Source organism: Saccoglossus kowalevskii, chromosome 1 (genome assembly GCF_978046115.1).
Source record: "Saccoglossus kowalevskii chromosome 1, keSacKowa6.1, whole genome shotgun sequence".
In the NCBI taxonomy this organism is placed as follows: Eukaryota; Metazoa; Hemichordata; class Enteropneusta; family Harrimaniidae; genus Saccoglossus; species Saccoglossus kowalevskii.
The window spans coordinates 36,945,528-36,971,719 of record NC_140641.1 but is presented as its reverse complement, the minus strand read 5'-3'; the positions used below and the strand labels follow the sequence as shown (position 1 = coordinate 36,971,719).

Sequence of the window (26,192 nt, the reverse complement as noted above, 5' to 3'; positions counted from 1 at the left end):
ACTAGTAGCTTGGGCGAGGATGTAGACCACAGACCAAGAAAACTATAGTCCAGCTGCACAGGACGTGACCCAAGTTTATGGTCTACATGATATTTGTATTTCACACACATATTAATTGAGAATATGCATAGGTACAACATTTGTACATTCGACGAAGATATTGTTATTCAAGATATAGACCAAGATGGCTGCCATAACCTATATGTGGGGGTAATTTTGTCTAAACGAGCTCAGAACTCGATATTATCATTAGATAGTGACCATTTATACATTGCACGGAATAACGTCGCTATTGTCTATATCAAAAACAATTGCCTGTTATTTGTTTAGAACGATCGATATATATAAAGTCAAAAGTCCTTGTTGACCATAACTTTCGAAGTGTATAATGTAAGATGAGATACAGATTCCCCTCAGATCGCGGACGGGTTCATCGAGGAGGTTCACAAAATTATAAACGACCGTAGAAGTAACTATCTGTTTGAAAACCACCTATAATACGAGTGTATGTGTTGCAGCATGCGTCGATTCAAGTCCCGATTCAAGTGGCCCTCCAACGGTCAATGATCTCAATAAATAAAAACGAACTCAGAGGGAAAATTCCTATTGTTTGATGAATATTATATTATACTTTATTGCCTTCCTTATCCTGTGATCAGTTGCTTATTTGGTTCAATGCTATAGTTGATAATGTATATACTTTTGACATATTTAGCAGAGACCTATTGTTGTGGAATGTGGTTAATCAATAAAATGATGATGTGTTAACTTATGCCCAACCAGTAAAGTGCTGTCGAAGGGAAAGTTTTGTCCAGCCTTGTTTTATAATGTGACGAGCACTAATATGGCTATGATCACAGTCAGCTGGCGCACACCTGATAATAACAGGCCCGTAGCCAGCACTTTTGAATAGGGGATTCGAAAACAAAAGTAATATATTTGACGTGAAACGTGTGAATTTTATAATATTAAAAAAGTGTCTTTGAGCTCTGTTACAGACATTTTTATATTCTCGGTTTTAAATTCAATTGGTTTACTTTGTATTACGTTAGTAAGTTATTTCACATAACATATTTGAACTATTTTATCATATGATTTTAGAAAAGGGGTCCTAAGCCATTCCCCACCCACAGACAAACACACCCACACCCTAGACCCACTACGGCAAAATGCTGTACACAAAAAAGACAAGACTATACGTATCTTAGCATTTTAAGGTAGAATGCTACTCGCGAGTTTTTTTGCTCTTCGCAGATGTTAGCGCACATAAAAGTGACACGATTTCATGTCGAAATCTGTCTACAATTATTCAATTTAGTATTAGTCAATTTTGTATTATGTAATTTTATTTCTGTACAGGGCCTCAGCCCATCGTAGAAAATGTAATGAGTAGAAAAGTGCATAGCACGTTTTAAAAACAATACAACATCCATATAAACATATGGTACTAAGTTAAGCTGGATTAATATTCATCTCGTCGCTCGAAAACTTTTAAAAGATACAGAACTAGTTGATAAATGGTGTGGCAGTTTGTATAGCGACGAAGTAAGCCCAGACTATCAGTATTTGCAAAATTGCATAGGATTACAAAAGATCAGCCCTTAGATCATTATAAAATGGACATATAAAAACAAAGTGAATTTCATTTTCTACCATGCTAAATTCAAGCATATCACTGCAAAAACTAAAAATTTATTGATCTAACTATATTTTTGTGTGTCTACCTGATTCAACATTGTTTATGGCCAAAACAGCGAAAACTCGTCAGTATATATTTTAGTCTATAATTGCTTGCCAATAAATCACCCAGGTTATAATACTACTTTGATTTTTCCGAAAGTGCACAGCCTAGATGATTGTGAAATTGAGGCATGCCATTCTTGCTGACAAATTGTTTTTATTCTTTGAGTAAATATCTCCAACTTGTTTTTCAAACCAGACAATGCCGAAACCATATTTGAACAGGCGATTTTTATGTGGGTATCCCAAGTAAATCTGCCGGTTTTGTCTAATCGTTTAAGCATGATATAACATGTTTTGTGTTCCAGCTATTTTTACTTCAACTAATTTTAACCAATATAAGATACAACGCTTAAAATAACCACAGCATAATGGCAGCCTTCCACATTCGTCCAACATCGCTACCTTGTTAGTACAACTATTCACGCTAAGTAGATATCTGCAAAATGTTGTCTGTACCCTCTCGATTTCCGATTTTTTGTACCTCAATATCGCTACTATAAGAAATAGCTGGAACAATGATTGCATCAAACAAATTAAATGCACTAACCAATGACATACCATATATGTTTCTTACAGTATGTAAATGTTTTGGTTCATTGTAAATCTGTTTTAGAGGGCGGTAAAATAATATATATATAGTGGCAGTTTAGCAGCGGTCTCAATAGACTTCAATGACTACATCTCCTTTTTATGAACCCACTAAAAATATAGTTAATTTTCTAAGACATCAAAACAAAAAACGTGTAAAAAAATATGTTTGAAAAATATGATTCGTCGCATAGTTTCAGTGCTGAAGCAACAATGTGGGTAAATTTTTGGCTGCAAGGAACTCTTCGACCTATACAACTCGTCATTTTTTTAATGATCTGTTGAATCCGTAGCTATATACTATTGTCCAATAACACAGGCTACACGTACTAATCCAATAAGTTGACTACATTTGGCTGATACACTTGCAACAAAACAGTATATATGCCATCATTTAAGAATACAAAACTATTGAACCAAACTAGGAAAGTACAGTGTCGTGTTGTGTCAATCCCGTTCGATCCCCACCGTGACACTTTACTAACTGAGCGAACACTCACACAAGACAAACGGCCCTATTCAGGACCACCACATCATTCAGAGAGTGACTACCATTACATTATTGTTTCAATGTTGTTTTAATATTTAACATCAGCTGCTGAATCTGATAGTTACCTCAATGAGTCAAGTGATTTAAATGATAATTATTTTAATTAATACTGTTTGTTTTATTATGTTCTAATCTTAGACTACGATAATAAATCTATTCACTTCCAAAATTTAGGGGGTTCGACCGAACCCCCCCGAACCTCCCCAAACTACGGGCCTGAATAAAATAAATACGATATTTACTATATGGGGGCCGCCATCTTGAATGACGCATACAACTAAATAAGAGACAAGTTGTGAAACGCGTTTTTCAGATTCCTACAAATCAGGACAAAAATACCAATCGTTCACGAAAATACGGTCCGTTGGGGTTATATTAAGCCAATCGATAACAAAATTCGGCCGAATTCGTCGTTTTTGTGTGGAAAAATCCCTTGCATACGAACACCTAATTACGCGAAGAACCTAGAACACTAAGCCGGGGTATTTGAAACTAAAAATTGTCATTTCAGCACAGCAGCCAATCAGCGACGGCCTAACGCTTAGATGACAATTTCGGAAGAGCGACCTCATGTTGCGGTTGATATCTTTGGACGGGAACGCGATATCAAACTGCCTCGTTCTTGGCAGAATAGCAGAAACTGTACTCTACTTCGTCTCATACAATTTCTGCCATCCAGCCTCGAATGTGACATCCCGTCGATACGATTGCGCCATCACTCCACAGTCAATGAAATATTGGAAAAAAACACATTCCTAAATATTAAATTATTCACCTATCAGGGGGGATATCTCTTCTCTCGGGGTTCTCCACACGTGTCAGGGGGGAAACTCGTCTCGTCTCTCTATCTCGTCCCCTTGAGGTACGGGATCGGGAAAGTCACTTTAACTTTACAGTCAAATAAGGCACACACAACGAAATACGTTTCAACTCTCGTCTTAGTCGATCTTTTGGAGCACTCTATAAGACACAGCGCCCTGGGGAAAAGTCCCCAAGACTCTCACAAGGCTGACCCAAGACTCTCTTAGACTGCGTCAACACTCGCCCCAAGACTCTCCAGGACTGGACCACGACTCGTCTATCGTGCTGTGCTCCCAAAGACCAACTCAAACTCTCTTTATTCATTTTCAAAACTCTAACCAATTACAAAACAGTAAAAAGACTCTAGGGCGTAACTTTCAATCATAAAGCCAATCACACTAAGTACTGAATACGTCATATCTTTTGATTAATCGTTCACTACATTAATAACTATGGACACCAACTGTCAGAATCGCGACGGTTATCTGGTAATTAGTTCCAAATCACTGAGCCAAGTTCCGTCCAAAACTTCAAATAGGCCTAAACGATGACAGATATAACACAGCAATTCGCTAATAATCAGTTAATTAAGTCGACCAACAGATACGCAAAAACAAATTCATGACATACCTACGTCACAAAGTGTTGCTAACTCTACTAAATTTTCGATAAATCTTCATATTTACGAAGAAAAAAAGACATTCAGTTTTCCTTCTCATCGACGAAAACGACACGTATTATTGTAGATTCTGGTGTGACATTTCTCTGGAACGTCTGATTTGCGTAACAGTCCGCCTTGGTTACTTTTCGATACAACTTCCACGCATTTCAGAGAAGGGGTCTCACCTGGTGGCTAGAATTATTTGAGGTATGTCAAAGGTGCTCTTTCTTAGTTTCAAGAGCAATACTGAAATCACTCAAAAATGATTACCGCAATTCGCGATTTGTCTTATGATTGATTAAAACGTAACTCTATAAACCGTTTCGATTAATTAAGTAAAATTAAATTGTAATCCCATATAGGGTTCAACTGAATTATAATCGAGCTAGTAGAAATACGATCATGACTTGAATTAAATATTAATAAATCGTAAAACGCAAATATAGTCAATAGTTATACAGTAATTTCATTTCTGAATGCAATGATTGATGGAAACCTTCGAATTCCTTGTCGATTTTGAACTTGACACAATCGTAACACTGGTAATTTTACAGTCACTGGCTGATGATAGTAAAATTGTAGGTTGGTATCATTTCCAATCAACTTTTTATAACCTCCTAAGTAAATTTATAGCCAATAACCCAAAAATATCGACTATCAATACTTTTTCATAAAACTTATTCCATGACGTGTCCCATTTATTGCAGGTATGCAGTGTCTACATATTACAACATTAAGTAGTCATTAGAATGGAATCTTTCACAATCTCTGAAACAATGAAATTAAATGTAATATTACAAATAATAACAACACTAATATGTTAGTATATGAATATACAAGACACACACGTACATTGGAAACATGCTCTCTTTAAAAAAACGAGCTAATGGAATATGAGATTGTAGATTTATTTTCAATTGCCCGATTTGTACTTCAGTGTAGGATGAAGCATATACGGGAAATCCCCTCATAAAATTTAAGCTACCCGCCTGGGACACCATTAGTACTTCGATAACCCCTGTTTTTGTCTCTCCCAACCATCCGCCAACCATTTTAGCAGCAAGCAGGTCTGCTTTTTTGTTCCTGACAGAGAGAGTAGTAACAGAGTGCGACCCTCCCGAATCTAACCCTTTATTAAAATTATAGGACATTGAAACATGCGGGCTATCTGTACCCCCAATAGAAGCAAAGTGAAGGCGCAGGCTGGTTGCTAAATATAGCCCTAAACACGTAAGTAGATATGTGACGTATGGACGATTATGGAAGGCGTTAAGGTGTTGCTATGGCTACACCATGACATAGCAGGACAAGGTTCTTCAAGAAAGCTCATGACTGTGGTTTGTAAATCAAACATTTAAGTTTAAGGCTAATATGAAAACAATTTTAAGTCTTGTCTAGGATGTTTCAGATAGCAACATTTGTTGAAGACTGAATATTCCACTGAGGATACACGTAATAGTCATTGAGTGGCCATAACCTCTGCGAATCATGTAAATCATGTTGTACTGGTTTTTTTTGAAACCATCAAAGTTGTCACCTTTGAGATTAAGTATCTATTTACATAATTTGGATAGATGGTATATCGCCAAGCGAAACGCCATGATAGTGTAAACATTGGATGGTCCAGCAAGGGTAGAGTGACTGACCAAAGATTCTTAACGAAGGCGTCACGCTGCGGATTTTAACATTCAAAACACCAGTCTTCCATCAAATAGCTTGTCAAAATTAAAATCGGTCTTGAATAGTTCAATGAAATATCTCTGTTATGAAGTATGATGGGTGAAAATGATTTAGAAACACCTAATCAGTGTTAGAACTTCAAACACAAACCAATTCAAAGTTAAGCGATCTGGCTCCGATTAATTTAAAGCTGAATTTGGGCAATACATTTGGGCATTAACTGGTTGCCTTAGTACCCTCAGACATCTGTATTATTGAATATATAGTAGTTCCCCTGGGTCATAATTCGAAATTGCTATACCTGATTTTTGGCAAATTATTTGTAGTTTTTTGAGGTCCTGTAAAAACATCTTAAACTGGTATTGTAGATAAAAATGTGTATGATTTGAGATTATATGCGGAAGAAATATTGCCCTGCTTGCAACAAATCAATTGGACATTCAAGGAATACAAAGAGTGTTTTCTTGGAAACAAAGACTTTCCCAACATCACTGTGCATCTCATTGCTGCTCATTTGTAACAGGCGAAATGTAGTTTCTTTCTTGAACAGCAGCAACACAAAGATAGAAGGAAGCTAATGTTCTCTATACACTTCCACCATCGAGCAAAACTTCCCATGGGGAAAATACTCATATCAGACACATTATTAACCTCTCTATCAGATTTATGGAGTAAGGTGCCACAATGACTCAGTTTACATGTAATGCAAAGATTATTGCTGGTCCAAAATGTGATTACAGTCATGGTGCTTTTTTTTCCAGATATCTGTACATGGATAAGTCATTCCCATTTTACCAGTGGCTGTCATGGTAACTGAACAAATGTATGCCTCTTGACCACATTTTGACAACAGATATGTTGCTAATGTCGCAGACTTCTGATGGTTCACGAGGAAGATTTCCTGCCCAATATCACCAGCATCACAACCATCAACTAAGTTAGAGTTGGGATGAAGATTAAAAACACAAACAACCACATGTACATTTATCTACAAAATTGTTGTTTATGTACATTTCTAGATTGTATGATTAGTATGGACCATGTAGACAAAACTTCCTATTGGCTGCATTTGCGATTAAAACACAGAGCAAGCTGGATACAGTTAACTTGTACATAAATTAGCTAATTAATATACTATTTGCAACTCTTGTGTTCATGTAATAGTTCCAATTCATTTGAGTAAACTGTTAAGATCAAACATTGTCTGATGAAAATAGTTAATTAGTATGCAACTTAGCTAATTATTATAGTAAGATTAATTAGAAACTTTTATGCGACATTCATCAAAAAACTAATTATGTAATTATGCATTTGAGAAAAAAGTTGTAAAGACACAAAGAACATGCTATAGCAGTTAATTATTATCTGACATACTTGATTAATATTAATTGACTGGGTACATACAGTCTCGATTTCACCATAAAGTATGCATGTACCAAATACAATGTAGCAGCCTTGGTTTTTCAGATATTAGTTGAACCATGGAAGGTACTAACATTAGTACCTTCCATGGTTCAACAAATTGATCATGCATTCATCTTTTCTTTGGCAAACAGGTAAACAAACACATCAACTACTTTGAATACTTGTAGAGCTAGCTGCATATAACAATTTTGATTGATGACATCATTGCCAAACAACCTTTGACTTTTTCATATATTATATTAAATATAGTTTATATATATTATGGGTAACATACATATAGAACTGGCAGTTTATATTAACGAAAGTGCCATTTTCTAAACCATTGTCAACAGTATATTTATTTTCATCTCTTCTTTTTTGTTTCTTAGAATAGTATTTGACTATTTATTTTCAAAATGAATAATGTCAATAAAGTTATTATTATAATTATAATCACATTACAAACAAAGCAAAAATTATGTTTCGAAGCAATTTTATTAAAATTGAAAATATATACATCAAATAAAAACATAATTCAAAAGTGTCATTAATATAAATTTTTCAAATAAAAAGAATATTTTCATACATTACAGATGACACTAGGATTCCAGTAATGTTAACATTTCAAGTACACAATGTATTTTACATAAATTGTCCACTGTAATCCTCTTAATTTTCATTCCATGATTTGAGGACGTCACTCATGAGTACAAAATATTTTGACAACAAATTAACAAATTTCATGATTTTCACTGGTTTGCGAAAATTTGTTTCTTGCAAAATTCTACACTGCTTGCTTACCAAGCACACATATTTTGAACATATTTTGGCCACCAATCAGACAACTTTGACATGTTCCTTGCTAATTCCCCATGAACATTATGGCTGAATTCACACAGTGATCCACAAGTCATTGTCCATTACATGTGCATGTGCATTTGACTGATACAGTGTATAATGTATGCATGAAGTTTGAACTTGATTGGCCCATGCATATCAAAAATACATTCTTTAAAAATGCAACTGTGTAAGTTCCAGAGTACCTCTTGTTATAGGCAATGAATCACTACAATTTGCATTGTTTGTTTTTTTCAATTTCAGGGAGTGACTAAACTGAGATGATCAACAAAATCACACATATAATGAAAAAAAAAATCCTCTTTCATCTGACCACGATTTGAGATAACGACCAAAGGACAACAGAAAAAGACCAGTCTGAATCCCTTGCAGATACATTTCATAGCAAGATGTAATACATTCCTGACTGAATACATATTTAGGAGTCAGTCAGCACAAGTAAAATTATTCTGAAACTTTAAAATACTCTCCCATCACTAAACTGTTAGTTTGTCAATACCTCATTTGCATATAATTACCATATTTCTACTATGAACAACTGAATTGGTAATATATAAAACGATGCTATAGAGGGCAGTGTTTACCATAGGTGTAAAACAATATAATACAATCAGTCCTCATACTCATTACATACATTATAGACAACAGAGTTACATTGGTGAACATAGAAGTATCGAAAATATATTATTTATCATCACTGTGCTTTATGCAGTTCAACTTAACTCTGCATTCATGGCGTTGTTGGTGGGTGATATTTACCTTTACATTTAACCAAGTGTAATCAAGATTTTACAGAAAAAATTCAGACTATTAGTAGGTATTAGGTTCATCTGCTTGGGTCAAAAACAGTGGACAACAATTTACTGTGTATCCGCCTTCCTTTGTAACAGCAGGATTCATGGCAGGGTTTTAGAGGGCAGCCAACGAATGAATGTAAATATCACCCACTCTAACAACGCCACAGATCCAGGGCCAAGTTTAATCATAATAACAAAGAGAACATTAGCATACCCTTGGTGGAGGATGTGCAGAATGATCCGCATTTTGGAAATCACTTCATGCAATTATTTACCACAGACTTAAATAAATTATGTATATTCTGCTATGTGTTTTATTATTGCCAGATTCCAGATATTTTTAGATAATGATTTGTGAAAGTCCAAATCTAGAAAGTAAATGTTGCACTACTTTCCAGTGCAAGTGTCTGCAGTCATCTTCCCTTTTTTTTACCATACAGGAAAACTAAGATGTGCATAAGCTATAATGTAATGAACTATCTACAGACCTGCCAGAAAGTATTTACGCACATGTTAGTTGATCGTTTTCGTAATTGAGAATAACAATTCCAGGTAACATTATGTGTTTAAGAAGAACTTGTGCATTTTAGTCAAAATAAAATGGTTGATTTGTGTTTAGTTTTTATGTATGTAGACATTTTTTCAGTGAGCAAAAATCCCCATGTTAACTCTATGGGAGTGCACTTATTTGCATTCATTTGCATCTCATTAAAATTTCAGCCATAAAACACGATAGTCGTGTCCTCTCTCATGGGAAGATGAAATTATTTCAAAACACATTTCTGGGTGGGAATACCTGTCAGTTGTGGTTCATGGATATTCCTACCGAGGTCATAGTGTCAGATACGTAATTTTTATTAACAAACATTGAGCCATGTCGAAAGTTAGGGAATTTACCAAAGGGAACATTGAAGTACTGTATACAGAAAGAGTTCCTAACAGGGAAATCGCATGAAACTGGTAATTTCTGAAGGTTCCGTACGTTTTAACCTGCGGAAACTTAGTCTGCGAGGTAGTATGGGCAATCGTCATACTAGTACATACAACGGAGCGTGAAAACTGGCCACTCATCTGGTCCAGTTTAGCGGATTTCACACCATCTGTGATTTGCGTGCCAATTTTAATCAACTCACTGAGTTTGAGCACAATCAAATCAAGACTATAAAAGGATAGTAATCTTCAAGACTGTGTTACTAAAAAGAAACCAAAACAACAACCTAGACACATCGCAGCGCGATTGCAATTTGCCAGACAACACATCGACTGGACTACGGATATCTTTTCGGCAACTTTATCACTTTGAACCTTTGGGAGTTAGAGGTGCATTCCCGACCAGTCGTTAACGAGTATCATGGAAGCTTGGGACAGTTCCAGGTGAACATGTGTCAGAAACTCGTCGATATCACACCAAAATGGCTCAGAAAAGTCATCAAGCGAAGAGGTGGACACACGTATTATTGACATTCACAGCGTTCTATTACTTCATGAATACTCATGATGTTGCGTTTACCGATACATGGTATTCTCCATAGAGAATTCAAACGTTTTTTTACTGTTTCATTCAGACTGCCGTTTTTATTCAATCTTGCATGGCAATTCCAATTTTTTTTTTTTTTATTGTATGTAAAAATGCATATTTTATTAGATATACAAATATATTTATTCAAACCATTATTGAGTTTATTTTATTGAATGATATCATATTTAGTAACTGCGTGTAGTGTGGTGCGTAAATCTTTTCTGGTGGGTCTGTATGTTGGTGTTTACACATTGACCTTGGATTCCCAGAAATTTTGTTTTTTACTGCATTGTGTGCTAAAATTACGATTGCACGTTGAATAACATACTTTCAGAAAACCTGACAATTTCATCATATTGAGATTAAAGGGCGGCAGTTGTCGAGCTGCATCTTGTTCGATATAGGACTCATAGCGAGGTAAGGCCTTAATTATTCCCACCATAATTTTGGTGCTATATTTTTTTAAACATTCGTGTATATTTTTCTGGAATTGTTTTGTTAATTTTGGTCCAAATAGATATAATTTTATGTTGTCTACAATTCTTGATCAAATTTTTATTAAAAAAATACAAAAATTTTTTGACAGAAGTAGACTTTGTTAATATGTAAATAAAATTGTTATTGAAAGAAAAACAAAATTATGGGTAATTTGTAGTGACATGCCTTTATCAACAGTAACAATGACTTTGTTACCACATACTGTCCATCTTTAGCAATAACATGGAATAACAGATCTGGACTAAGAAGTAACAGCAGTGAACATGTAAGGACACTTAATTTGATTTGGTAAATGCGGATTTCACTCTCCACTGGAATATGAAGTAGTGATCAAATAGTATTACCAGTGAGTCTGTTGTGTTTAGCGTATTCGCTATACGTAGTGATTCAGCGTAAATTGATGCAGTTTCAATATCCCCAATTATAGAAGTATACCTGCTGCCAGTATGGTAAATATTCCATAAGCGGTCCTGTCAAGAAAACAAGATAATCAGTAAACAAGGTTATAACAAGGTTTATGCAAATGACAAGAAGATCTCACTGAGAGTAAGACAGCCAAAACACTTGTTTTTCTTCGTGACATAAACATTTTTTTGTCATAAATTGTTTTATATATTTCAAGCATTACCCTGAGTGAGTAAAACTGTTACACAACTTTTTTTATATTTTGCTTGAAATGTGACTCCAGATATAATCATGCAATTTCTATGTGTAGTCAGAATGTGGTGACTAGGTGTAAATATACACTATGGCAATAATCTTATGATGTCTATTCATGGTTAGGAAACTATCATTAGAGATGCTAATTATCCATTGACTTCACTTTGCTGCATGTCCAACTACTGTAAAATGACTAATTTTCACTGGGTTTAAATTTCACTGATTTACCATTTCAGGCATATTCAGTGGGTTTTAAATTCACGGTTTCGTCATTTAGATAATGTGTTCTATGCTAAATTTTACATATTCACTGTGTTTTAATTTAGCGCATTTTTCCAGTCAGCGAAATAAGCTAAATTAAAACCCAGTGAATAATTACCCCCTTTACAGTACTATGATGTCATCGCTTACATTGCTATATAACGCTTTTTTTGTTGAAGTTAGCAGCATTTTGTCTGCGTTTGTCATAATACTTCAGGAAATTGCTGAAAAATCAGAAGGAATTTAGTACAACACATTGTAAAATCAGTATTTATAGTTTACACTGTTATAATTTTTGCAAGTTAAATACTAAGTTGTTGTAGAAAATTTTCACCATTGCAGTAGGGTGATTGTAAGTCTGCGTCTGCTGATTTCCAACATGGCGATGAAATTTTGTACCCCAAAAATGCATTTTGGAACGTTTCACAAGTTTATTTTGTACATTGAATTAGAATCTGAGAGTCTTTTATGAGAGCACTTAAAAGTTTAAACAATGTTTATAGTTTCATTTTCTCAAAGTTTACAGACATTTTTCTCCCAAATAGCAAAGTCCGCCATCTTGCTTTTTTCCTGATAGCTGCCGGTGGCTGTGTAAGTGACACAGGAAGTAGTATGGTTTCACAGTGCAGTTTTAATCTGTATATATATATATATATTTTTTATTTCAGTGTTTATATTCATAGCAAATCCTGACAATGCTGTATAAATCGCAAATTTGGTAGGAAAAAAAATTACAGAAAACCCCCCAATCGATGGAAACGTCTTCGAACGAATATGTAATTTTAGGCAAGTCACAATTGTCGCAACGACAGTATGCTAATTCCCTTTGTTTTAACTGTTTACAGAGACACGCATCCTAACAAAAGAACCAAGAGAGTTTCATAACCGTTCTTCTAGTAACCGTGGTCTACTATATTATCACATGATATTATCCGCTAACAAAAGTAACAGTTGATCCCAGTCACCAAGTTTTTGAAAAGAGTAGTTGGCGATTGATAATAACCAGATGGTTTAAACAAAACATGCTGAAGTTTTAGCCATGACAGTAAATTCCCACAAACTCAGCATTTTAGGCATCATGTTATGAGTGACTACTCGTGTTGAAACCGTCAATCAAACAGTTAAAGTAAAATACTTACTGGCAATCAACCCCATCAATGGCACTTTGTCAGATAACCCTTGTAAAGCTAGTAATATTCTGGCTCTAGAATAAATTCACAAAAAGTCAAATTACTAGCATAGATTAATACATTGCATAGGGATGATATATGAAGAATCATGACCAATAACTCTCCAGAATTTTATAAACTAAATCAACATTTGCAGTAAATACAGAGAGTATTTCACTCTGAATTTTATTTTTATTCTTTCATAACTTGTTTAATTTTGAATGCCATACATATACCACAGCAATCAAGTTGTATTTTGTGTTATTCACATACGACTAAGTTACCCATAACGTACATATATCATCTATAGCCCCATGAACTTGATGTGTTATCAAACAAAGATGTTTGGACAATGATTGTCCTAACATTTTATTTGAAAACTTTTAATACAAAGGTGATGTGAATAATTATATAAATTTGAAATTAGGGAAAAGAAACAAAGTTATTTCACCTTTAACCTATTGAGTGCCAATTTTTTTTTTTTTAAATTCATTCTTATTTTTGAATCAAACAAAATTAATTCTAGTGTTTGATAGAAAAATTTATTTTTTTGCAAAATTGAATGTGGAAAGGAGACTATAAATAGAACTATTTTGTAGATGGTGCCTGAAGTTGGCTTTGATGCTCAAGATCCAACCCTTCAGAAACACTTTCAAAGTTATTTTTGAACAACTTTCAATTAAAAGAGTAACAAATCAACTTACTTTGAATATCGGTCATAAAATGGTGAGCGGAGTAGATAGTACAAGAGGAAAATAGACCGTCTACGAAGTTCTGCTTTTTCATTGACATTCAAGTCCTTTGAATCGCCCATTAGCAGGAGACTAGGAAAACAATGCATATGCAGTACACTTAGTGAGTAATATAACCAGACTTTCATCAATCAACAAGTAGTTTGTAGAACTTCACAAACAAAATATTTAATAGACTATTTCTTCTGTTCAGTGAAAAAAAGCATGGATGTCATTTAGTCAAAGATAAAAACCAATGTACCCCGGTAAGCAGTTTAGAATTGATAAGAGACAGACATACCTTGATAGATCCAAACCACATGACAGTAACCATGGTTTCCATGAATACTGCCCAAATTGAAACATGGATGCCACTTTGATTATGAAATAAGGATTTATAGGAAATAAAACACTATAAAATTGTAAGACAAAAAAATCGTCAATAATTAAAACATGTAAACATGTGCACAGCAGAAATAATCTCTTCGTTCTACATTCAACCTCTTCCTTTCTCCCCATAAAGTTACTTTAAAAGTATATAAAACAACAGTGCTTTTTGCACATAGTATAAATTGAAATCACCTTGAACCCCTCCTTTGTAAGCAAAGAGATTGTTTTTTGTACACCTACTTTTCATTCTTAGTAAAGAGATTATTCACTGTGTGCATGTTTTCATTATCAATGGTCTCTCACAGAGTCTCAGAAATATAGGGGCAGCAAAGAAACAAACTTGCTTTTAATTGATTGACAACTTTGTTTTTGACTGAGCAAATGACATACAATTTGAACATTACACTTATTTCTGTCACTACCAAATACAAGTAATTTAAATCAAACCTTTTTTCAAGACGTGCAGACTTGGTCCTGACTGAACACACACACATTTCAGCAAAAGAAAAGAAAGGGGTTGGACAACTGGGCATTACTAAATATAGAATACAGACTGCTGGTTCTTAACAATAGTCGCCAACCAGACCCAAAGGATACAATGTATAAGTGGTCTAGCAATGTACAAACTCTCTCCTATAATTCGGTTTTTGCTAAGTTCTGTTGGTGGTAGATATTTAGACCAGGGTTCTTCTTTTTCAGTGGTTTCAGTTGACGGCAAATTCCATGTCCTATTGAGTAGTGGGGGTGCTGAGAATTGATGAATAAAATGATCAGATGAAAAAATGTATCAAATAACAAAATTCTTTTGAACTGGATTCCAGCACTAGGCACTGGAAGCAGAAAAATATTTCTTGATTCATTGAGTCAAGATGAAATTTCAGAATAAGGTTTTACAATGCTACGAAAAAATGCCCGCTGGCCAAGAAGAAGGTGTGCTGTGGAATGTGGGGAGACAATTTAGAGCATGCGTTAGTTTAATCCTGTTAGTTCGTTATTTACCATACATATTATTATATTCTGTATTATTTCTGTGCTTTAGCAGTAACTATGAGTTCAATGTTATGTACTAATGAGTGCACTTATCCCAATATATGATTAAAATTAAAACTAACCAGCATTTAAAGTCCTCACTACTCTTCCAGACCTTTTACCAACAAATGTTGCTGCTTTGTTTTTCTCATCCTCTTTATTTTCATCACATTCTCTGTATATTTGTTCAAAATCTTCATAGGTTTCATTTTGTTCATCAATGCCTGACTGAGTGAGTTCATCCTCTTCTATTGAGTCACCGTTCTCAGGTATATGTATGTCTTTCTCACGATTCAGTGGAAATAGTGGAGGCAAAGACTGGATACCAACTTTTTCAACAACTAACAATGTTGCTCTCAGGGTAGCCCTGCAAACATAGAGAGTATCATGTCAGGGCTACGCGACTATCTCCACATATTTGCATTATGGAAATTTACTACACTATAATAGAGACATGTAGCCAGGCTTGGTTGAACATTATCACCTGCAAATTTATTTTGGAAACCACTACAGTGTTAGTCCACTCTCCATACTGAATGATACTTAGAGCATCCACAATATATTTGTTCAGACATTCAATACTTGTAACACCAAATGATAGAAGATCTGAAGCATCTGATCTGAACCTGCTGCTGTTAAATATTATTTACATATATGTGAGTCTTAATAAAATAACTTGCATCAGCGGTGTCATGAGATAGTGTTGATCAGCGAGCGACATTTGTAATCAGACAATTTTATAGCATGGATGAATTATTTCCTATTATTGTTTCAAGTAATGATTTTTTCATTCTTAGCATTTTTGCAAAATTTATTTTCTATGTTCTTGATATGTTTTAGTACTGTAAGTTTTAGTTGTTCTGAACGTTTTGTTTTGTTATTGATATTTTTGGACTTTACTCAAGATTTCATTGGTACGTTCCAAATAAACAATTCTATCTATCTATCTACTGGTGAACAAATTACGACAAAACAAAGTAATGTAACAATAATTTTCAGATAATAAGTTGGACTCAACTACAGTTGTCTAGACTTCAAGCAGTACTTACTTTATTAACTGAATAATAACAATAACAATCCATCTACCAGTTTCTCCCCATAATCGCTTAGCTGCTATTTCAACAAATACTTCAATATATTCTATCATAGTTAGCCAAGACATCAAACGATATTGTGAGCGTGGTGGCTACAGATAAAAACAATTCTTTCATTAAATGCCAAGTACTTGAGCATTTCTTACCCTGCCACTGCAAAATATTGTTCACAGATTACATAATACTATCACCATAGTGATAGTTTCTAACACAGCACCCTTTAAATCTATCATTTAATGTAAACAAAAAAAAGCAATCCAACCAGTAGAATTGTAATATAGCTCAGCAGCAACATTCACTATTGAATTGCCCTAAATATAACACACACAGGGAAAATTTCATCCAAAAAATTATGACACTACTTTCATCGAAACAATAAAAATATACAGTTCACATATATACTCTCAAGCAAAGATCCTGGCATAATTATAGAACTTGCCAATTATATTTACACAACAAAAAGATTTATTTAACATTTAAATACTAGTTAAGTTTGTTTGTTTTTTGTACAATTCTCACATATATCTTGTTATTATTTTAAAACTCTTTTTTCCTGTACTTATCATATGTAAATTTTTTTTCACGGAGGCAATAAAGTTATTATTATTATTATTATTATCAGAATACCGGTAGTCCAGTACCATAAAAAAACTGTTCCATTTTAACTATAAACATTGTTATTTGTTTACAAAACAGTCAGCTATAATGCAGTGCTGCTAGTTGGGTTGCTTTTTCATTTACGGTAAATGGGACTTGCAAAGTGACTGTAACAGTTTGATCACAGAAATACGTTATCTGTACAAGGCACAAAGTATAAAATACAACAGCAACTTTTAATGGAATTTTCTTTTTTATTCTGTTTTAACAAAGTGGATATTCTTCAGTTTACATTGTCCATGTCTGTCTCTTACCAGTTTTAGTTTAAGCTTTGATGCTCTTCTGAGAATATTGTCGTTAATATAAACTAATAAACTTGATGACGCATACACTGAAACAAATCAAAGATAGATGAATAACCAAATTAGAAAAATCTATAATTATCAGGTTTTTTTTAAACCAGGGAACAGGGACGCAGTGTCCTGATACTTTCGGCAGGTGCCCTCTTACTGAATTGCTGATTAAACTTTCAAGTCGTAAATATATTTCTTGAGCCGCGCACTTCTGTGCTGCCATACATGAAATCTTTCTCAAATATATTTTTCTCCGTGAAAACTTCCCAGCAACACCAGCTGACAATGTGTCTGGACACCAAATACACTAAAATTACTCCAAAAATATTTCGATGGCGATAGATACACCGTTGAAACGATGCAGAAACCTTCCGATATGGTGTTTCCAGGTCGATCCGACATGTTGTTTCTGTGCTAGCTATTCTCGCTCTGCTCCCTCGCCTATATGTGCTCCCCTTGTTATTTTTTTCTAGGAAAACCCCTGATTATAATTGTATCATATAATATATGAAGCCACAACATATATAATTAATAATTAATTAATGAGAGAATGAAAGTAAAGCATTGTGAGTACACTGTGACGATATAATCTACTGATACTTCATGAGCACCATGATGGATTGTGTCTAATCTGGATGTGCAAATGACCATGATGGCACTCTAGAATCTATATTTATATACCCCGGTAATACATAGAATTCTAGTGATATATTGGGTAAGGTGCTACTAACTGACAGGAGTAAACAAAAAAATGAATATTCACAACCCAGAATAGAAGAGTGAAAATGAAATATTTGCAGGATAGAAATGTAAACATACCCGGTAATAATAATAATAATTAAATAATAATAATAATTTCATTTATTACACCATAACGAAAGTTAACAAATCATTTTAGGCTGTTATATGTAATAAATTTTAAAAACAGTAACAAAAATAAAAAGTTAAAGAAAATTAAGATAAATGTAGTTTAAAATGGCAAATTAGCCTGAGATAGTATGATAATATACAATTATGTATGATCAGTACATTTCTATGTGTCATGTTTCTTGAAATAAAGTTTTAAGTATTTAGAGATCAGTGGGTTGAAAAAACAAATGATAGATGCGCCTCAGAGAAACTATATTTTGCTACATGTAAAAACATAACCACTCACTGTACCTAATAAAGAAAAACAAATGCCCCTTTATAAAAAAAATCCAACAACCAACACATGTTATTTCTTGCGTTACGAAGTAAAGCCAGAAATAGATGTTTTGGTGGCACCTGTTAGAGGGCGCATTTGGCATACCGCATTGGCTTGTGGGAGTGCATTGTGTGACTTGGTCAGTCTAGGCGTTGCCACATCACAGCCAGCAGCTCGTCAAGTGTGTATTTATTTTTTAATTATTTTCTAGCATTTCAAGAGCTTTTGGGGAGCATGCATATTTTGTTTTTTCGCTTAGAATATATAAGGGTGAAACCCGCCGCCCTCCCTCAGGCGCATTCAGCATGTGGCGGGTGTAGATTTCCAGGCTTATTTTTCCCCTTCATTACGTGGTTTTTTTTAGCTTTGGTTTTTTCTACACCGCTTTTTGTGCCGGTTACAGGGTACTTGGTGTAGTTATTTATACATTGTATTATTGTATTGTAAATAATGATCATTAATAAATGGCAATTAGCTCGTGGCAGCGTGACAACACTCTGAATATTCGGCTGTGCCTACTTTTTTGTTAATCACTGTTGTAAAAACAAAACAATCCTATTTGGGGTCAGGGATCAGCTGGTCAACTGACCACAGTGTATTTCAGCCGATTCTTTTCTCTATTCACACTTACTGGGTACCAACAACTTAAGTGAATAACTTCACTTCAATACCCGGTAGTAGCAAATGCTAATTTCTTAACTATTACTTACCTAGCTCTGCCAGTTCCTGTGATCTATCAAACCGTCCTACGAAAGAAAATATTTTCATCTCAATTACATGTATTTTGATTTTAATAGTAAGTTCTGTGTCACTGAAACATAAGAAGTGATGACATCATTTTGACTCTTCTGTCTTTCTATGCAGTAGCAAAAAGTACATATAAACTTAATAACATTCTTATTATTAAATGTACAATTTTGAATAAAACACACAATACAGATTTGAAATACAATAAAAAAAACAAATAACAAACGAATTAATTAAAATATTACAAAATATAAGTAACTTAGCTATGAAAATTGTTCCTGTAGAAAAAACATGATTTACTTTACTGATGTGTGTGTGAGGAACTTATTTTGAAGCAGCTCAGGTGATTTCAGTGTTTCCATTTTTTCTCTCTAAGGCTATCTATTATCAATAACTTGACCTCAAATGACTGGAGTTATAAAGGAAATGTTTGATTATTTAAAAGAGCATCTAGGTAATTGCTGTGAATTTTGAACCCTACATGGGAATACATTTATTTTTGATATGATCTAGATCTTAGATCATCAAATACATGCAATTATTCCTGCAAATACAATTAGAAGGTGAAATCATCTACAGATATACATAAACTAAAACATACAATGTAGATGGTGTATGCCTGGAAGTAAATGCAACTATAATTGGTGACATGGGATACAGATCCCAAATGCATTATGCAAACCCAATTACACCCTTTGTAAGGCTATGAAAACAATATTTCCATTTAATCCATAGTAATCAAATTATTTGTTCTGACAAATAGCATCCCAGAATACCATGGATACAGTAATTCTGGAAAGTGGGTATGCAAATTTCATAACTATGTACACGGATATGCGATGAAGATCTCATAAGAAGAAAAACTCTTCATGCAAACTCTTTGTGCTGTGTGAGCAATTTAAAACAACGCTATTCAATGTGCATTAATCAAATATCATAGCTAATCAAATATCATAGGGTGCCACATACAAAAACCAAAAATACATGTAATACAGGCCTTGCAAATAAGCCAGGACACTATTGGTACCAAAAATAGTCCGAGATGAAAATGAACGAGTTCATTCACAGACTAACTAGTTTTGTGTTCATATTTTGAAATCATATTACAATTCGTGTGACTTTTTTTTTAATTTGCATGTGATTTTCATTGCATGCTTATCACACCCTTGCATACCTTCATCTTACAAATCCTTATATCAAAGAATATTTAAAAATGCAAAAAATAATATACGATGCTCGCTTTACAAATATAGAAGGACACTGGAATAAACATTAAACAGATTTGCGTTAGTAATCCTAATAATTTGAGTTCAGCACTGTTATAGTAGGAGCTTTCCTACAGCCCCCAAGGAAGCTTAAGCCTGGACCCTGTCTTCGAAGGGCTATAATAGTCATGTGTATATATCTAGATCTCATCTGCCAAAGATTAAATCCATTGAAGTATTGATTTTTCTTCAAGTAATGTACATAATACATTTCTAGCAATCAGGTGCGAAAAATAGTTGATCATTGTTATCATTATTTCGAAACTATAGAGTTGCCGGGTGATGATGGAGGAATGAAAACTTAGAGCTTACAATTTTACCTGCAATCAAGTAAGATACGATTTTGACTGTGTGTTCGATCTGGGATGCGACTTCTGGGTTTTTGCCCACCCATTGTCTGTATGTTTTACAGTAATTCCTGTACTTCGCTGATATTTTGGCAAAGAATACCCGCTGAAACTGAAGCCTTCCACAAGCAGAACTTGATTCCTCCATAGCTGCAAGACTGATTCAATTCCACTATTTACAGCACGAGTGAAACAGGAGTCTTAAAAAAAGGCCATAGTATATAATATAATTTAACCAATGTGTGTTTGAGTAAGGTTATAATAAATGTAATATGAATGTATCGTAATTTATTTCAGCAAGATAAAACAAATAACAGACCTTGATTTTACTTAAATTATCGAACACGTAGCTATAAATGTTCTAATGTTATCATTGTAAAGAAAACCAAAACAACGTGTACAGATTGCGTTTTTAGTCGTCAAGTCGTGGTTGCCGAATGTTTCGAAAACACAGACGAGATTTGATAGAAACATGTCACAAAAATAGAAGAAGCAATAAGTATAAGGAATAACTTGGTCCCCATTACCGTACATTACATTTATTCTTGTTTTGAACTTTGAACCTCAACAACGTTTGTATATGCAAATGAGGATCACTCACACGGGGTCAACAGAGATTGTGTGTTGGATATCTTCCTGTTCATAGATTCGCATCGTGCTAATAAGGGAACGCTTCTGGTGTTTCATCGTCTATCTCCTACATTTCTTTTTATGGCTTGGGTTAATTAATGAAGATTTTTCTTCTTCCAGAGGAGTTCAGATGTAATTCTGGTAAGTTCTTTTGCCATAGCATGGCATGATGAGATCGGATGTCGTCGTCTTTGAGTAAACGTGTTTGACAAGGAGTTTTGTTCCACTGTCAACTTTACAAAATATCTTGAGATTAAACCGTAAACGTGAACGACTCTCTTAAAGACTGTGTCGATCGCAGTCGCCCGCGTGACCTTGACCATCTACATAGATTGAGCTGTTACTATAATCGCGTCGTGCCCAGTCGGCGACATAAACAACTGTGCTCTGCAATTTGTCAACAATTTTTGATTCACTCAGGCACTATATCCGTTCATAAGTCAGCTTCACGAAAACAGACTTTAAATTGAATTAAACTGAAGATAATTATAGCAGCTTCACCTGTCTACCATGAAAATAATATCAACGCGATATGTTATTGCCAACAAATTAGTAACATCAGTCGGAGCATAGAGTTCTTGTTTTAGTTTCACCCCGGGAGTCACCAAGTCCCACAGGATTGTTAGTTACCTTTCTTTGATAAATCAATCCTCTTAGTGTATTTCGTAGAAATATAATACGGGGCAGTATACTAATTATTTGAAATCAGGTTTCACTGATTATTAAAGGTAACGAGTGTCTGCTGTCTGTCTTTGCTTAAAGTATTGAGGTTGAAATTGTACATATCTGCACTATGGGTCAATTCCTGGCTTGTTTCTTTAAACCTTTGAGCCCTAACTTTTTATTCCAACATAAATTTAGTCGCATTTTCTGTTATTTTCACTGAATTCAATTTTAATTTTGGACCCCAAAACAAAATGTGACTTTGCTTCTAGTTTTATGTGGAAAAGTGCATACAATAAACTGACCTATAGTGTGTCTGAAGTTGACTTAGGCACACAAAGGGTAAAAAAGTTTAGACAGGAACACCATTAGACGATGTCTGCTTCATAAGGTGTTCATTAAATTGCAGACAACTGCCTGTACCCAGTGACTGGGCCATTAGTATTTTATTTCAAGAAAAGGAGTGTAAAAATGTGTCTGGTCAACCTTGGGTCAACCAGCATTTTTGCAGTTAATGTAAAATCATGCATGATTTAGTTAACTGGAACTTTATTCCTTTTTTGTCATGTAATGTATGAATTCCAAGTATTTGTTGCCAGGTAAAAAGGCTTGATATAATTACTATTGTAAAGAAACACCAGTACATTTCTAGTTTGGTAAAAAAATGTAATAAAGTTTTTATTTCAAAATGTAAAGGTTTAACAATGAAAAGTCAGTCAAGGAATGGTTCCTTATTGTATCTCCCTTATTGATGTTGCTGTTTTTGTATAGTCAGTTAGTTTATCCATGGAGCTCCATGGTTTATCCAAAAAGAGTGTGTTGCTTATGTGTACTGTAGTTTATTGATAACTTCTCAGTTATTGTCTGATTTTCAGAAAAATAAATACATTATATATCTGGATTCAGTACCAGTATATACATGTAGTTTGCATGATGTGATAAAATGAATCTCATCTTCAATTTTATTATTATTACATTCTGTGCATTTTCACTGGTCTAATTAGGTTTTTGGCAACCAACTGAATAATGTCATCCAGTTTCAATATGTACTGGTACATGTAGCCTGTGTTCCATCAATATAAGTATGTCATGGAAGTTGAGTAATACTTATATAATACTTATGCAATTGTCCTTGGAGTATGACTGTACATTATCATGTTCACATCTGTTTTTTGTGTTCCTTCATGTAAGGGTGATTTACAGCAGTGTAAGATAAAACAGATGTGAACACTTTGGGGGATTAAGTTAGGGAGTTTAAGTCTCTTTGATGGGGGCTTAAAACAGATGTAAAAACTGATGTTGGTGCAGGCGGTGAGTTGCATGACACGATTGGTTGCATTATGTCCTCATTTAAATAAATGAATAATTCATTACTACAAAAAATTTGTTGATTTTACGGCAATTAAAACAAAATATTATGGTTTAATTAATTACTTTATATGTAACTTGTGCATGGTTTCAAGTGTTGTATTAAGAAATGTTGTTAATGACATTTTTGAGCCATGGTTTTGATCAATGTTTTCGGCGTATACAGAAATCAATATATGGTTTTCATGTCATGTAAGACACCAAATGTTCTGAAAATCACACTGAATGTAGAGAGATACTTACTACAGTGTGATTGCGCCTCCCTTTTTAAGCTGTTTTGTGGCGTGCAAACTGTCCTAATTAGTATTCATATACCACACGCCGTGTAACTTAGGAGTCAGGCGATGTAAACACGATGTTGGATACGCTCCTGCTATCTTCACAGAAATACTGTTTCTTTCTTGAATATTGAGATATTATTGACTCCCATGTGCGAAGCACAAAATCGGAGTCTTTGCGGTTAGTGTGTGTGTGTGTTCGTCTGTTCCACTGATATCTCAAGAACCATACATCAGTTTTTGTAGAAACTTGGTGCATAGATGCTCTGGGCTAATGTGCAGATTTGATTAGGTTTTGATAAAATTTCATGCATATTAATTACCTAATTTGCATGATAATAAGCTAATTTTTAGCAGTTTCATGACTTTTCCATTGATATCTAAAGAACCACTTATTGGATTTTGATGAAACTTGGTACATGGATGCTCTGAACTAATGCTTGGTTTTGATTAGTTTTTGGTAAAAATTACCTAATTACTAATTACCTAATTTGCATAATAATTAGTCAATTTTCGGTTTTTCCACTGATATCTCAAGTACTAATCATCACATTTCAATGAAACTTGCTACATAGATGTCATAGGACACTGCACAGACCTGATAGTTTTAGGGTAATGTCAGTGCATATTAATTACCTATTTTGCATAATTAATTAATTTTCAGCTTTTGATGTTTCAAGTAGTAAGCATTACATTCCAATGAAACTTTGTACATAGATACTCAAGGACTATGCAGAGATTGATTGTTTTGGGATAAATATTTGTGCATATTAATTACCTAATTTGCATAATTAGTTAATTTTCAGCTTTTCCACAGATATCTCAAGTACTAATTATCACATTGCAATGAAACTTGGTACATAGATCCTTTAGGACTATCCAGAGACCTGATTAGTTTTAGGGTAAATAATTGTGTATATTAATTACCTGATTTGCATAATTAAATAATTTTCAGCTTTCACACTGATTTCTCAAGTACTAATCATCACATTTCAATGAAACTTTGTACATGGATGCTGTAGGACAATAGACAGACCTGGATAATTGTGGGTTGAAATCTGTACATATTAATTACTAATTTACATAATTAACCACTTTTAAGCTATCACACTGATAAAGTACTAATTATTCCATTTCAATGAAACTTAGTGCAAAGATGCTCTAGGACAATGTACAAACCTGATTAGTTTTGGAGTTAAAATCTGTTTATATTAATTCCCTAATTAGCATAATAATTTATAATTTTTTTGGGTTCCAATTACATTTCAATAAAACTTGGTACATAGATGGTCTGTTACATTGCGCAGACCTCATTAGTTTTCCATTAAAATCTGATTTGCATTATCAGTTTTCGGCTTTTCCATCACTATCACTATCTATGACAAGTAATTTTGAATTATATTTAATGTGTCTCCAATACTCTCAGCACATGGGAGTTCTTTCTAAGCTTTCTTTAATTTTTCTTTTGACATGTGAATATATTTATTAACTTGGTGTAGTTTAGTTAGTTTAGTGGTGTAGTTTAGTTAGTTTAGTGGTGTAGTTTAGCGTTCTGACGTACGACAGGGATGATAGATCTGGTCTAATACTGTCTGCATTTTTCACAACAATGATGATTATAGGGTGATTATGTCTTACTCGTTAATAACAATGCCTAAAACGTTGACCCAAAATAGATGCAATAGAAAAGTTTGTCATAGCTCTCTATCAGGAAAAAACCCAAAATGAAGAGAAAAGTGCAGAAGGGTCCTCGATGATTTAAATACTACCTCTGTAGAAAACGCCAGTAAAGCTGCACATACATGTACATGTACCAGGTATGGGACAGATGTACGTGTTCAAGCAAGTCACTAGCCGTGGACCGGATGTTACTTCCAACACGACATAATCAGTAATGAGACAAAATAAAGAAGGGTGCCCTCCTGTGCAATTTCCCCTCTGTGTTGGTGTAAAGGGGCTTAATGTGGTGGAGTTGTTGGGTAGTTTTTGTATTTATCTCAATATATTTTAGACAGTTGCTTACATGGATTGACCTTCGTGCATTTGTTCATGCGTCCTCACATGCCGCACATATATCATACATTTTGGGAGACCAATGCGTTTTGGGTGGTTATTCCTGCCTAAGCATTCATGCACACTAATAGCCTGTGCTAAAGGTCCTAAAAGAGGGCCAGATTTTATCTGTACATAGCGTTTCTTCACACACAATTTCTTAGCACCGGCAAAAGTATTTGATCTCATTAGCCCATGCATGAACGCTAATGTACTATTGAATTGCATTTGTTTTCATTTTCTGATTCAAAATGGCTGACTCATTTCAGTTTT

The 26,192-nt window shown here is 34.2% G+C and overlaps 2 protein-coding genes across 2 annotated transcripts in view; one reads left to right on the top strand and one right to left on the bottom strand.

Annotated features, from left to right (window-relative positions):
* Positions 1-7,903: 7,903 nt before the first annotated feature.
* LOC102801421 (peroxisomal membrane protein PEX16-like) lies at positions 7,904-21,087 on the bottom strand. The gene is made up of 10 exons (XM_006821677.3): positions 20,902-21,087; positions 19,280-19,315; positions 17,345-17,421; positions 16,389-16,525; positions 15,423-15,706; positions 14,908-15,057; positions 14,222-14,294; positions 13,894-14,013; positions 13,160-13,224; positions 7,904-11,569 (listed from the first exon to the last, which is right to left on the bottom strand). Exons 1-10 carry the CDS (start codon positions 21,074-21,076, stop codon positions 11,508-11,510), a joined length of 1,179 nt encoding a protein of 392 aa, XP_006821740.2. The 5' UTR covers positions 21,077-21,087; the 3' UTR covers positions 7,904-11,507.
* Positions 21,088-21,530: 443 nt separating this feature from the next.
* LOC100366528 (xylosyl- and glucuronyltransferase LARGE1) overlaps positions 21,531-26,192 on the top strand; it is a 45,112-nt gene continuing 40,450 nt past the window's right edge. The window contains exon 1 of the mRNA XM_085501499.1: positions 21,531-21,699. The gene's annotated coding sequence lies outside the window, so the exon portion shown is untranslated. The remainder of the gene's footprint in view (positions 21,700-26,192) is intronic.

Excerpts from the sequence above, each read along its gene's own strand:
- LOC102801421 (XM_006821677.3), bottom strand. The coding sequence starts at position 21,076 with ATGGAGGAATCAAGTTCTGCTTGTGGAAGGCTTCAGTTTCAGCGGGTA. Across the intron at positions 19,316-20,901 it reads CGTATCTTACTTGATTGCAG|GACGGTTTGATAGATCACAG; the intron begins GTAAAATTGTAA and ends TTTCTTTCGTAG. Across the intron at positions 14,295-14,907 it reads TGCTAGACCACTTATACATT|TGGCATCCATGTTTCAATTT; the intron begins GTATCCTTTGGG and ends TCATAATCAAAG.